General features: G+C 29.8%; 2 protein-coding genes across 3 annotated transcripts; one reads left to right on the forward strand and one right to left on the reverse strand.

Annotated features, from left to right (window-relative positions):
- Positions 1-1,610: 1,610 nt before the first annotated feature.
- On the reverse strand, positions 1,611-9,621 carry LOC148239125 (poly(A) RNA polymerase gld-2 homolog A-like). 2 transcript variants are annotated; one of them, XM_088196440.1, is made up of 10 exons: positions 9,461-9,621; positions 8,518-9,086; positions 4,220-4,534; positions 4,039-4,157; positions 3,799-3,970; positions 3,576-3,719; positions 2,785-2,913; positions 2,540-2,717; positions 2,360-2,469; positions 1,611-1,851 (listed from the first exon to the last, which is right to left on the reverse strand). In XM_088196440.1, the coding sequence occupies exons 2-10, from the start codon at positions 8,936-8,938 to the stop codon at positions 1,709-1,711; spliced, it is 1,731 nt and encodes a 576-aa protein (XP_088052566.1). In that variant the 5' UTR covers positions 8,939-9,086; positions 9,461-9,621; the 3' UTR covers positions 1,611-1,708. The 2 variants fall into 2 exon arrangements, with proteins under 2 accessions (XP_088052566.1, XP_088052576.1); XM_088196450.1 differs by having other exon boundaries at positions 9,193-9,463.
- Positions 9,622-11,258: 1,637 nt separating this feature from the next.
- On the forward strand, positions 11,259-15,091 carry LOC148239126 (uncharacterized). The gene is made up of 2 exons (XM_088191895.1): positions 11,259-12,821; positions 14,741-15,091. Exons 1-2 carry the CDS (start codon positions 11,337-11,339, stop codon positions 14,864-14,866), a joined length of 1,611 nt encoding a protein of 536 aa, XP_088048021.1. The 5' UTR covers positions 11,259-11,336; the 3' UTR covers positions 14,867-15,091.
- Positions 15,092-15,769: the final 678 nt, after the last annotated feature.

Consider the following 15,769-nt stretch of genomic DNA (forward strand, 5'->3'; position numbering starts at 1 on the left):
GTATCAACCATTTCTTTTCTACGAGGTAGAAGAAGGATGCTGTGACAAAATTAAAAAATCACTCATTTGTTCGGCATCTGAGGATGTTTGTGCGTTAAAAAAAAGTATTGCAGAGATGCATAAAAACTTTTAATAAATATATATACACATATTCGTATACTCAAAAGCCATGACCATGACAGGTCCATTGCTGCTGAAATACGGACGAAAGTAAGTCTCAATCGCAATGAAATCCAATTTTCAAAAAATATGTGTATATGTATAATTTGGATTTTCTTCTACTCATAACAGGATTGTTGTCAATTTTTTAAATATAATATTGCCTGCAATATTAATTCTAAATATTTGGCACGAGCTTTCGTTTGCAATGTAACTGATATCCTGTGTTTGAAATAACTAATTGTATTACCGTGTGAGGCATATTGGGCAAATCTGTTTTGCAAGATATAAGACAAAGAAGAAAATGACTGCTTCAGCTATGAAAGCTCGTGCAAAAAATGAAGAGAAAACTGCACTAAAAAAATTTAAATATCAAAAGAATGTAGAAAAAATGCTCATATATTATATAACGGAAAAGAACAATTAAATACTTCACATATGTACAAATAGCCAACAACAAAAAATATATATCTCTCATTCGTAAAATGTAACCTAAAAAAATATATTTATAAATATATGAAGCATGAATTTTATAGTTTTTTTATATTTTATATGGACCGACAGACATGCTTAAATTTGATATTAATACCATGCAAATTATAGTTCAAAATAAATAAACATATTATAACGTTATTTGTTAACACTTAAAGGCATGTGACAAAAAATATCATATACATAAAATTATTTAAAACATAAATTATTACATATATAAATATATTTATTGTATAAATGAAAAATAAACAATATCAGGCATCGGTTACAATACATACATTTAAAGAAATTGATAAAAATATAAATTTCACAGTAACGAAACTTGTTGATTAATCAAAACATTTTTTTTTTGTTTTTTTATAGTAAGTATTGTCATTTACATTTTAATTCAATATGAATAAAGCCAAGTATTGGTAAATAAAGATCGACATTCGATCAAAAATGTTACACATTATAAAATAATACATAAAATGGTGATCATACAAAAGAGTTCATTTATATGAATGTATTAGCACTAATTACAAAATTATTGCATACTTTTGAGCGTAAGTTAACCGGAAATAAATTACACGACTAAACATATAAACTATTACGCCTATAAATATATAAAAATTGTTTTTTTTTTTTATTAATTATTGCTTTATTTTATTTTTTTAGATTTCATCGTAGTAAATAATTACATGAAAATTAAGTGAATGAAAAAAAAGTAAAGTACGTTGCAACATCATAATAAATATCATACAACAACTAAAAACGGAGACATCTCAATATGTATACACATATAATTAACAATATTTAAACATTACAATGCTACATTTTTTTATTATTATTGTAAAACGTTTAATATAACTAAAACTCAGTCGAAAATCACAGCCTCTTTCCTTATATTTCTTTTATTTATTACAAATTCAAGACTAGAGACATAGATCATTAAACGTTATATCTATACGTAATATATATTTTTCATTTTTTTAAATCTATCTACTTTGTGATCAATGAGGTTCTTCGCGTGAGCAAAAAGAAATGATATGCTCCGATTTAATAAAAAAACGACTTTTTATTGTTTACACGAAGGCAAAATGGACGAGAGTCTCATAGACTTTTCTATCGCTTTCAAGCTATTATCAAATACGTTTAAGATGTGATTGAAAACATCAGAATCGTAGACGGAACGAGCTGTGTTGCTCAGATCAAACGGTTCTGTAAGAAAAATCAAATAATAGTAATAAAATATAAATAGGTTATGAAATATAATGTTGCTATAAAAATAAATGTGATTGTCTCCAGTATTTTTATAATCGGCTATAATAAAAAAATTATAGATGCAAGCAAAAAACTAATTACAGCAATATAATTATATACATCGCTACAATTACAAAAATTATTATTTTGTTTATTTTGTCAAAGCGAATTTCTTTTCATATAAGATTTGTCACTTGAATCCAGAAGTATTCGCTGCTCCTTACTTTTATTTATGAGGATTTTGTAAACAAGAGGTGTGTAAACCAGTCACTCAATAAGACCAAGCTAAAAGCATCAATAATAATGAATTCAAATAAAAAATACTACGTTAACAATTGAATAAATAAAGTTATAGTTAAATGCAGGTAAAGGAAATATAAAAGCAAATGATTAAAAATAACATTATGTACAAATATAATTCACATTTCTTTCAGTAGCAATATTCATAAATCACTATATATAATACCTTCAACGCAAAGCAATTTCCATTGATACAGCTCATTACGATGAGCAGCTCTACAATCTTCAATATCGACAATATTTCCCGTGCGCACTGAAACGGCATGCTGTGAATATCTAAAAAAATAAAACATCATCATAACTCGCTCTTATGTTAATATCAAAAAAGTCAATCGAATTGACTCACTTAAAATTGGTATAATATTTAAGGAAACCGTGCAACAGTTCACCGAGCGGTTGGTTATTTTTCGAATTGTACTTTGGCATTTCTTCCATAATATCTATGTTAAAAATGCTGACATCGGGGTTAAACTTCTCTGGAAACTCTTTATGCAGACAGGGGAGCACCGGTGGGTTAACGCCGCCTGTACAAAATTCAATCATTCTGTAATATTAATGTAAACAGTCATACAATAAAATTTAAATACGCACACTGAAGATAATGTATGACCATCAGCACAAGAGAATAACTCGAAATGGTCTTGTTTTTCGCATCATTGATATTATTGTAGTGAGCCCACAGTTTGACAATCAAGACCAATGGACGAACACGCCAATCCACTAAAATATAAATAAAACTAATAATTTCTCAACAAAAAATGAAACAGCACTTTGACCATGAACATTGCACTGTTATATATGGTTGGTATTATTCTACAGATGCGAGATTAACTGTACTTAACAGGTATGATTTAGTATGAGGCCATTCAAATGTATATTATAGGCAGATGTCGAGGATTTCTTGGACCAAACGTATAAGAATTGATACGGTAATCTAAATGGTATATTATGTAACATAATTATCTGTAATTAGTATTTACTTACAGGTTCTCATTTTTTTTACTAATTGTAAATTTGATTGAAACGTCGAACCCAAGCGTTTAAAATTTCGAATTTTACCCATCATTTTTAGAAACAATATAGATACAACAAAATCAAATTAATAATCATTAAGTAATCGTATATTTTTAGGCAAAATGTGCAAAAAAATTTAACAAACTAAAACATGTAAAAATTAATAGACTGAGTCTAAATACAAAATGAGAGGAAAAAACTGCCCTGATTTAACAGTGCAGTTTACAATGGTACATAACATTGAAATCATGCATCGACTTGAATTGAGCTTTTTAGCAATTCTATTTAACTTAAATCATGAGGTATTTAAAAATCATTAATTTTTTGTTATAAACATACTAGAATAATAACGAATAGTTTATAATTACATTGAGAATAACAATATAATAAATGTGTATTCCTTATACCGACGATGTTGTTACAATTAAGGTCTACTTCGAGAAAAAACCTGTTATCACAAAACTTTAAAATAGGTACTTTTGCTTGTATCAATTCCGCATGAAACAGCATTTCTGTAAATAAAAACAAACAAAATGATATTATAGCAATTAAGTAGTAGCAAATATACATTAAATAAATATAAAATGAAACCTTTGCTCTGTATGAAGTGGTATATAATATTTAAATGTTGCAATGCGTAAAATCTGCAGTCTCCGGAATCGGGATTCTTAACTAGAAGGCATAAATCCATATCGGATAGGTTAGATCCGAAACCGGACACGGTAGAACCCACCAAATATAAACTGTAGCGAGGAAACATGCCCTAGAGACGACAATGAGAATTATCATATTGAATGGATAAAAAAATATAACAATTTATTATAATAATACTTTTATAGATAAATATAGAAAGCGCCACAGTTCCATCTTTTTTTTGAATACTTCTTCGGTTTGCTGCGATTTCATGAATTCATTCCACACATCCTGCGACAGCGTATCCCATTTCGACCCTAAGATTATAAAACATCGTGTCATATTTCATAGTGATTATTTTAAACGTGTTTATTATTACCTGTTAATAAATTAGACGGAGTCTCCTTGACTTGAATAAGATGCGACTTCATTAGGAAGCGATCGGGAGCGATTGACATATTGTAATGATGGATATTTGGAAGAAAACATCTAACGGCCGGAAGTCCTCTGTTTGTGACGATACTTCTGCTGATGGGGTGCCGCCGTTTATTGTGGAATAAAAGGGAGTGTTGGTGGGTGGTGAAATGAGGATTTGCATTGATCACATTGCCGATATGAAGCTGATAATGCTGACTATTGTGGATGACTCTGTGGGTGGTGTTGTTGTTAGTCAACTGCTCCTTTTTATGATTTTCTGAAATGATGTTATTAATTAACTCTTAAATGGATCTATTAGGTTCTGTCATAAATACTGTTACTAAAAAAAAATTAAGGATAGAAAATTATTTTAGAGATTTCTTCCATTTGAAATTACATTATTCTTCATATTGTTACATCATACGCATCAAGAAAACTATTATAAAAATGGACAATTATATGAACATTGTCATTAATATTCTGGAAACTAGCTATGAAGACATTACTTACTTTACTGCATTAAATAAAGTTGTTTTTTTTAAGTATTGTATTGACTTGAAAGAATAAAATATTAGTATTTTTAGTAGATATCACTGTTAATTTAATATATCTGATTAAATTATAAGTTTCAAACAGTATTCGAATTGAAACTGATATTAAGCCATACGAACAGCATAAAATATGCAGTATTATCTTTAATGGATATTAAAATGTCGTGTAAATACGGACAAAATTTTAGTATATTTGCAACTCTATTCTCAGTTAACACTTTATGAGCTGTTCACGCCATAAGGCGTCACATAGAAGCCACCTGCTAACAGCCGCTGATCGGAAAAAAATGTTTATCAAATATACTTTTACTTTTCAAAGGTAGATGGATGGTGAGATTCTTTCCCTCTCGATCGCATGCCCTTATCTCTCACTCACTCTCGTCACTTAACACGTGAGCGATTGAGAAGGAAAGTATATCACCGCCCGCGCCTGATGCATATATAAATAAAATATTATATAAACTTTTTTTTTTCTACTTTCGAATAGATTATGCGATCTTATTATATAAATAAGTGCCTTCATAAATAAAATATGATTTTGTATGCATTGTGCGTGTATTTTTCTAAAGATAAATAAATTCATTGAGGATAATAAAATCCCATTATTGCTTTCATACGTAATTTGTACAGACATATAAACATAAAAAAATATAGATTAGGCAATTGATATACATACATATATGTAGTTTGTATATTTTACAAATAAAAATATGTCGACTGGAATTGCTTTGAAAAATTTTAAGGCAAAAATAATGCAACAAAATACTGAAAATGTAAACAACCAATATCTTTGAAGTGTCCCTTAGACCATAGTTTCTTAACCGGTGGTCCGCGGACCACTGGTGGTCCGTGAAGACTTTTTGAATAAAACTAATTTCACTGATTTTACAATTGATTTTGTAATAAAATTAATTTCACATCTGTTTTGTATTCGTTTGTATTTGCATAGTGCTATTTAGAAATCGTCTTATCACAGGTAGTCCTATTTTTATTATAGTGAAATTAATTTTATTCAAAAAGTCTTCGCGGACCACGGGTTAAGAAACTATGCCTTAGACAACCTTTCCTGCAAGTGCAAACCCTCCTAATTTTTTTTTATTGTCCTTGATCAAAAACTCATTCACTTAATCGTTTAAGTTATTCTCATTTATTTATTGATATTTCCTATTAATACAAATTCTTTTTAGGCGTGAATAATTAGATAGATATTGCGATCCTTTTTAACAAAAAAAAAAAAATTCTTTGAAGTATAATTTACAATATAAAAAGCACAGAGACCTCCTAATTTTTCAGTTTGCTGTAGTAAGTTACTTGGCAAATACGCGCAAAAACCTCAGTTTCGAATTTTGTGTTGTTTGTGCTTTTTAATTCTGTTTAGTTAATTTTTTAAATGTGAAAACAGTGTGTTAGATTCCGAAAGTGATAGTGATAATTCATTAATACCTCACCCACGTTTTCGAACAATGAGCTTGCAGGATGGCGACACAGAAGTAGATGAATTTGAAGATAGAGGTCTGACTCAGAAATAAAGAGCCGTTTGAAGGTATTGCATGAGTAAAAATCGTACCCGAAGATGTGAAAAGCATACCGCATTGGGTTGGACTCGTAGGGCCCAAGTAATGGTAACGACAGTGGTGCACACAATGATATGAGTAGTTACGCTTCCTGAATATATTTGCATTTTCAAACTATCTTCGACAACAGGAATACCATTAGAAAATACAATCATGGAATTGATGAAAAATTACGTCAATAAATGATATCACCTGTTTATCAAAAAAAATTATAATACGGTAAAAACTCTACTATCTACAAATTAAAAAAGTTTGAACGTGTGGATCTTTGAGAAAAAATAGAGGTATACCTGATTCGCTAAAAAAGGAAAAATAAATATATTTCAATCAAAAAGGTGATATACTTTGTCGGATTTGGAGAATTGCTCAGATGTTTCCCACAATTGATAATGCAGAAATAATCGACACCGGAAAAATGAATAGAAAACTGGACCTCCTAATACGTAAACCTAAATGCATTATCGAATGTAATAAATTTATGAAAGGCGTAGATTGCGCGGAACAATATCTTTAATATTATCCGGTTTATAGAAAAACAAAAGCTGTATAATATTTATTCAGTTGCGCTTTGTTTAACATATTGTGTTTTTAAAAATCTGAATCCTAATAATCAAATAATATTTAACACATTCATGTTGAATGTTGTAACAGCTTGGATAACCAATACATATATATTTATGGAAACCAAATAATGATTATCCTTCAACATCAAGTAGTTTCCGATTTTCATCAACACAGAGACTTTCCGGTAATTTACTACAGCACCAGTTAGTAAAAATTTCAACGAGTGGTAAGCAACTAAGAAAAAGATGCAAAATTTGTTTTAAAAAAAAAATAGAAGTGATACATTGTGTAAACAATGTAACGTTTCCCTACATTTTGATGATGGCTATACGAATTAGCAACTTGCGTAGTGAATAAATAAAAAATCAATATTTATAAGTTGAGATTTAGTTTTCAAAATGTGTGATTATTATAATTATAGTGAGATACTAATTTCTGTAGTGTATTACTGACAAGATAACATAGAGGGGGTATTAAATGGTGATCAAAATCTTTGTTTAAATTTGTATTTACTGAGGTTGTATTATATTAACTTATTATTTCTGGTATTACTTTATAATTGTTATTATAAAGTAAAATTTACACGTCGATATGAAAATCTACACGTTTTTATGAAGATTTAAAATATTACTATTCATATTAAGATACATATAAATAAGTACAATTATTTATGTTTAAATATATTTAGTTGAGAGCCAATAGAATTTTTTTGTAACCTAATATTTTTTATGAAACTCTGTTATTATGGTTTATTTATTTTAGTGTTCATTGTCTATTCATAAATTTTATAGGTGATCCAAGATATTTAAAACTTGGAATATTTGATTAGCGACTTTACTTTATTTATTTTTGCTTTGTATATTTATTCTACGATCATTCATGTAAAACACAAAATAAAAAATATATATTGTATGTTTCTATAAGTAATATATATAAAAATAGAATTTAATTAAGATAGTTAAAGAACTACAGGTTGAGTGTCGTATACTAGACAACATATGTTTATGCCCTTAAATATATTGAACGTAAGTTAAAAATTCACATATATAAACGCATTATTTAAAAAGTTATGTCAATTCTCCTATAGATCATGATATTTTGTGAATTTTGCGAAAATTATGCGGCATCCAATGCAGGTTTATGTTAGAAGTGCATACCTCAAATAGTGTTAACATCAATACGTTGGATCGAACTTTCAAATGTAATGTATAAAATTGAAATCAGATATGCAACTTAAAGAAATATGTATTCAAGTGTCTTTAAAATATATATACCACTTGACATTCATAATGTCTTTTTTGGGAGTATTTTCCCATATAGAACATACAGAAAGTAAAATTGGAGCAAAAATTTAAAACAAACTGTCAAATAATGTTGGCGTAGAAACCGTTAGTTTAGCAAAACTTTGTCGAATGAAATTTTAAAATAGATAATAGTGATGAAGAACTATACTTTTATATTTCAAGGAAAAACTTGACTCAATTAACATATTAAAAAGATGAAATAAAATGAGCTTGTACAAAATGTAAAACAGTATTTGTGACGTGTAAGAGTATCAGTGTAATAATTACCATTTTGTATTACAGTTCTAGAGTTGCCGTTTTGTATCGATACTGATGTGGTACTGGATAAGCCCGAGTCGTCCGATTCGCATTCGGAGACTACGGGCGACGTGGAGGAGCTTTGAGGATTCTTATTCGCTTTTTTCGATATCCAATGTCCATATTTCTTGGGTACGTTTGCGTTTCTGTGTGCGATCGCTTGCTGCAGATGAGTTCCGTTGCTGCCTTTCTGAGACTCTCTGCCGTTGACGATGAACGGTTCTTTGAAATAGGTGACGGGCGGCTCGCCGGGTTCACCGCCTCCTATTCTTCCGCATATTACGCCTTCGCCGGTGTTGCTCGAGCGCGGACCGTTCAATTGTATGTAGAGACGCGGCTGATGTGAAATTTGATACATACTTGGAACATTTCTATTGGACAATTCAGACATTTGTCGCTCTTGTGTTCGTCCGTATTGAACACTTTCATGACATAACTCGATTGGTTATAAACTATTGATAAATGTGACTATCCCAATGTCGGCTCCTAAAGATGAAAAGCGTATTTTCATCTTTTTCACATACAAAGTGGTATCAAATCTAAAAATAAAATATAATTAAGACATGTTAATCGTACAAAATACTTCAGACACTAAAAGACAGTTCTGCGATAGTATCGAATAGAACAATTGAAAAAAATTGTCACCCAATGTTCACATTTGATTAATCAGATTTCGCGGATGAAAAAATACAATTTGGGTGCAAAATGTGGCAAATATTCACTGAACGCCGAATTGTCATGGAGGCAAATCGACAATTTACACATTTGACAATAGATATTGCCGGAAATATAGGCGTAACGTTTGTTTGGTTAAGGAATTTCAGCAAAGTTCTAGTTGCTAAGGTTATCGTGAAAAACGGTCGGAGTAACATGCAACATATCCCTGAGAAGGAATTTATATAATTAAACGCACCCATATAAATAACCTAAAATTGCTCTAGCGCTCCGTTGACAAACGGCCCACAAAATCAAAATGAAAATCCAACACTTTTAAATTCTAGTCGCGTTATAACGCAAAAATATGCGGCCATTTCTGACATATAAAATATATAATTAATAAACAAATATTGCATTAACTCAACAAAAAATAATGATTCTCTTTACAAACTATACATTCGAAAAAATATTACACAGTTCGTTTGAAAACATATACATAAAATACGAATTAAAATATTCAACTATAATTTAATTTAATGTAAAAATTATCTATAAAAACACGAATACAATGTGATAAAACACCAATGTAAAATATGTGTTATAAATATTAGTGCCTATTGACCTTTGCAGAACATTTTAAATGTGACACACAATACTTTAATGTAGGTAGTTTAAATTACACAATTTTAAATCTTAAAACAAAATTATAGGTGAAAATAAATTAAAATAAATAAAAAAAATTGTATTTATTAAAAAGAGTAATTTATCACAAAAGTTTTTATTTGATATTGATAATTTTTTTTTTAACATTGATAGTTTACGAGTTATCGGTTTTATTTTTTAAGTATATATTTTTACTTAATTCGTGGGCTACAAGGAAAAAAATACAAAATATGGGGAAAGCTTATAGATATTCGCGAACCGCTTATAAATATTGATTGCTAATTACACAATATAAACGTGGAAGAGAGAGGGGGGGGGGTAAGACGAGGCCGCCAATAAAATCAATATTATGAAATTCATCTGCAAATCTTAGAGTGAATCATGTGGCATCGTAGACATTAGCTCGTGTGGTCCTCTCACATATTAGTTAATGACGACATCATAATAAATATATTATCGTAATTGATAGAGAAAAGTAGGAAGGAAATATAAGCGACTACGTATTTGCAAGCGAAACTCTAGTGGTGTCATGTTTGTTGTGTAAGAAAGATCTAAAATAATGGTCAATCTTAAAAAATACTATTTTTACAGAGGCGAATGGAGTTTCTCACCTGTTTCTTAGTAAATTTCTTTTGCTGTTTCTTATTAAGCATTTGAACTAGTTAGTCTCTAATGTACCAATTTTTTATATGTGTATCGGAAATAGGCATATAAGAGAATAAATGGTTCAAACACTTGCGTTGAAATAATTGGGTAAAAGAAAAATTTAATCGAAAATTAATTGAAATTTTTATGTTCTAAATAACCATTACTTTATATTTTACTGTAGTAAATATAAGCGTTTAAAGAGTGTTCCCACATTGAAATAATAAATATGGACAGTAGAAAAATCAAAACTATTAGTGAAAACATTGGCAGTTATGCTTATCGGTAAATTAAATAGGAAAAAAGCAAAAAAAAACTTTTTGGGAGAAACAAAAAAATTATATTTACTTACGCACAACATACGTGTGTTTTTTGTTTAATTATTTTGCCTAAAGAGTGTTATTTAAAGCGTATATAAAAACTTGCTTATATACTTTGTTAGAATTATTAATCTAATCTAATATAAAACATTATAAAGCAATTTATAGTCAAAACGATATATATAACTATTTTTGATGTATTTTTTATTCAAATTAAAGTTTTTTTAGTATTAACGACTAGACTTTAAACATTTAAAAGTAATTCTTTTTTTATAGGCATACAACCGTGGCTTTATTGTAGTATTTTGATTTTTCAACACTAAACATGTACCAATTATCTAGGAGTTTTATAGAATAGAATTTTGATTTCTTATTTTAGCTTTAAAAGTTTATATTTTTTATTAAAAGAGTAATCTATCTGTCAAAATTTGTATTAGTTCATGGCCGGTATTGGACGTATTTGATGAGTCAAGTTTTCGTATCGTGGTGACAGGTGACAGCGCAATGTCGCTGGGTCCTGCCGCGAACTACACAGACGGAGTTCCCGTCAAAATATCGGAAAAATACAAGCCTCCGCCTCTAATTTCCGTTCCCTCCGGATTGTTCGAACAAGTTAATTCGATATCGAACTATGTGCAAGCGATAGAATACGATTTTACGCTCGAAAATAACGTCCTTCGAAAATTGGAAGAGTGGCGAAACGCCAAAGACGCGTCGATAAACGAACGGAACCATAGGCTACAGCTGAAAGAGGAGGCCAGACAGAGGGAACTCGATCAGATCGCCGTTAACGAAGAGAAACTGAAGCAGTTGAGCGTGTCGGAAGTGTCTTACCCGAGTGCGGACGAAATCAGCGAATTGTCTCCGGACGACGCCGCCGAGTGCGAGAGATGCGACGAACCGGAGCAACCTATCGTCGAAACCAAGCCGACGGAAGAACTGCAAAATATTTTAAAACCAATTCCGGCGCCCGTGAACGGATATGCGAATCGATTTAATCTGCTAGACGATTTGGATTCGATTACAAGATTTCAACAGAGCGTCAAGATGAAATCTAAACTTTCAAGTTACGGACGTAACGTCGATAAGTTGAATTTTTCCGACTTCGAGAACGACACTTCGAGTCCATTCGATAATTTAGAATTGAAGACGATAAACGATTTGGAGCTTTTGGCTCAAGTGTGGAAAGTCCAATCGAACGCGGAAAATGTTAACAATTCAACGACCATCGCCAACGAAACGGTCAGTCCTGGCCAAATGTATACTCCGACGGAAATGTATACTCCGACGCCGACTCCGACGTACAATAATTCTGTTCCTATTAACAATTCTGTGATGAATTCGTCCATTCCGTATTCGGTCTCGTCAGTTTATATTCCCAATCACCAATACAACCATCACGGTAAATTAAATTATGGCAATTCCCAAATCAATAACGAAAATATATATTACGGGCCGAATTACGCTTATTCCAATTCGACTATGGTTTACGGACAAATTCCAGATAACTCGTTTAGTGAATCTAATAAACAAAATTACCAGACTGTTAGTGATAGTTATGTAAGCGAAAACACTAATTCTTATAATAACCCATACAAATTTAGTAACGCAGATTATACTGCGTATAATCCAATTACCAATTTCGAGCAAAGCGAACCGATCAAAGAATGTCTCGACGAGGCCGAAGACCAAAGCTTGATGAAAACGAGATCGAGGAGCGTTCCGGACATAGTCAAGGAGCTGGACGACGAGGTGGCCGAGGCGAGGCTCAAGTCTCGGGAGAGATCTCACAACTGTAGTCCGGCGCCGAGTCAAATTACCAAAGCCGACCCTTCTTCTTCTAGACCGATACACAAGGAAAACTTATCAAATCCGTTCGACGACCTCTCCCCGAAGCTTCAGTTGATGTGCAAGTTTATACACGGGATGGGGTTTCCGATAGATCGTGTGGCTCGAGCATGCGAAGATATCGGAGAAGATGATAAAAAGGTACTTTTCAACTTCTAACTTGTCACTATTCAAAAGACTGTTCCACTTCCGTCGTTGTCGAAAGTCATACGGCTATTTGTCAGCTACTCTTCAAACTATTTGTTTTGCTAATTTACAGGACAATAGGGTGATATTTTAAATATTTATGTGTAGTTCTACTATCTGATTTGATCCAAACATTTAAAATTTTGATTCGTCAGACCTAAAAATAGGTAAAAATTTGCACTAATATTTATTATAAATTTCCAATTTCGATGTCAATTTCCTAGTCGTACCTCTTCTTTTCACTTTCTCATTGTAACATAAACTTTTTCATTTTGAGTCACAAACATTTTAATTATTTAGTCACATAAATGAGTTTATCAATTGATCATAATATAATAAAAATATTAGAGGATCTCGTAATGATTAAATGATCAATTTATGTTATTCATACCATTTCAATCTTTTTGCAGATTGTGTTCAATAGTATATGAGTTAGCTTGTCACTGTGTTCAACTGTTGTGTGTTCAGTTGTCACTGAACCTCATTTTTTTCCTTCCGATCCTATCATTTATTTTACATATTATATTTATCAGCAAGTGACAACCATTAGTTATCCATCCAAAGGTGTTCTTATATTATTTTGTACGCTGAAATTTGCCCATTTTACAGATTATAAATATCATGTACTAATCAAAAGAATGCAAATTATCGATATATCAAAATCCTACATAAAGATTATAATACAGTAAACTGTTCCATAAAACGAATTGTTTGTGCATTACTGTCGAACAGATTAGGTGCGAGTGAGCATTGGTCAGAACAGTGAACACCTTTTAATAACTTTTTGCAATGAATCCTTTTTCGAAGAAAAAATCCGAAGATTTACCTTACATAAATGCACAAACAATTCGTTTTATGGAACAAAGTATTTATTTTATTGCATATGTATCTCAAAATAATTCTCTGTTAAATAGCATTCTTTATTTTTTGTTTTATTATATATATTTTCATGCTTTGAAATAAAATGTTAACTGCATTTTATTTATATTGGCGTTTATTAGCATTATGATAAAAATACAAATTCAATACTTTTTTGAAAACTAAGGAATACATATTATTATATCTATTTCAGGTAACTTACGATGATATAAATATAAGTGTAGATAAAATATTACTAGGTCAATAATCTAACCATAAATTTTAAAACACAATAAAAATATTTATCTTGTTTATTATCTCTCGCATTCAAACAGTTAGTATTAGTTGTAAAGTTTTTGTTTGACTGTATGCGTAATTTCTACTTGTTTTTGCCATCTTGTAACTTTAGTTTGTAAATTAAAAAATACAAGAATTAATAATAATAACAAATATGTTAAGATTTGAGCTACAAAACTAGAACCAGTATTGTACAAATTAAAAAATCAATTAATTACAGTGTATAAAAGTTTTATAAATTAGGTATTGATCGTATCCAAAATATTTATAAAATGCTATTGTATTGTTGTAAAAATATAAATAATTATTAATAGTTGGTAAATAAATTTTACTACCTTTGAAACAAATTCAATCGTGACTAACTTCACGATTTACAAAAATATAACTGTATATTTTATGCACCAATATCATGTATGACACTATCTTTTTCTTCAAAATGTTTACATTTGGCATAATATACGTAAATGTGTTTATAATCGCATAGCTGTAAAATCTAAAAGATTTTACTTTTAATTAAAAAATATGTACATATACTATATCATAATCAAAAGTTAAAATGTTTTTACTCAAAGATTAACCATACAATTAATAAGTGTGCGATTTCTTGTAAATTATATTTGTAGTAAAAAATTCCAAATCTTGGTAATTGTTTTTTGTTATAAACAAATATGGAAACTATTTTATATAATATATTATTAACTAATTAGTGTTTTTTTCAGATAATTGAATATCTACTAAGTATGGGTCAGTTGATGGATTTGGGATTTCCTGAAAGTAAAGTCGCCAAAGCTCTTCTACAACACAACTGCAACAGAGATAAAGCTCTCGACGAACTAATCTCTTAGCCACTGTACATTCTGTATCTATTTACTTTGATAGTTTTATTCTAACAGCTGAACGCATATTCTAAAGTGTATCAAACATGAGATGTTCATTATGCATATTACCCATTGTGTATATAAATATTTATTAACACATAGTGTAAAAAGATATTTATTTATAAAAAGAGAATATTGTATAATTGCTATGTTTTAAATTCTTAATATATATATTATATACTTGCAAAACAATATATTTTTATTTTGTATTTTACATTTGTTTTATGTAATATGTAGAATCAATGAAAATTTGATCAGATGTCAATTAAATTTCACGTTTATTTTTATATACACAGTAACGGTGCTATATTTTTTCGTATTTTATTAAAAACTACAATCTACTACTGAAATTACAATATTTATATTATTTACTAAATTTATGACTCATTTTAATTATATTCTTTTGCAACATGAATTGAAAAGATACATATCCAGAAGGAGAAAAAGATAATAATGTGAAATACTGATGCAAAATGCAAAATAAATATGGGAAAAAAAGAAATATTAAATTGATATTAGCTCGCCTAACTTAAGAGACTAAAGAGGATTAAAAATTCTTAAAAGAATCTATAATTATGTCTGCTGCAATCGGTGAAAAGAAAAGGACCATAAATAAAGAGTGGAACCATAATTAATAATATCAAAATGTTAAATAAAAAAATAAGATTCTATATAATTCCAATTTGAAAGGGTTGCTTACAACAAACATTTAATAATATATCAGGTCTTTAAGTCAAATAAAGCGAAAATCATCATCAAGGTTGAAAAATATTTACATAAATTCCAAAACGTGATAAAAGTTAAACATTATTTAATTACGGACATTTCTCCGAATTCAAAACTGTCCATATCAAAAGTTATCAAATTGTG

The sequence above is a fragment of the Plectrocnemia conspersa genome, unplaced genomic scaffold (assembly GCF_051122295.1).
Source record: "Plectrocnemia conspersa isolate PC_06_02 unplaced genomic scaffold, ASM5112229v1 ptg000001l, whole genome shotgun sequence".
NCBI lineage: Eukaryota > Metazoa > Arthropoda > Insecta > Trichoptera > Polycentropodidae > Plectrocnemia > Plectrocnemia conspersa.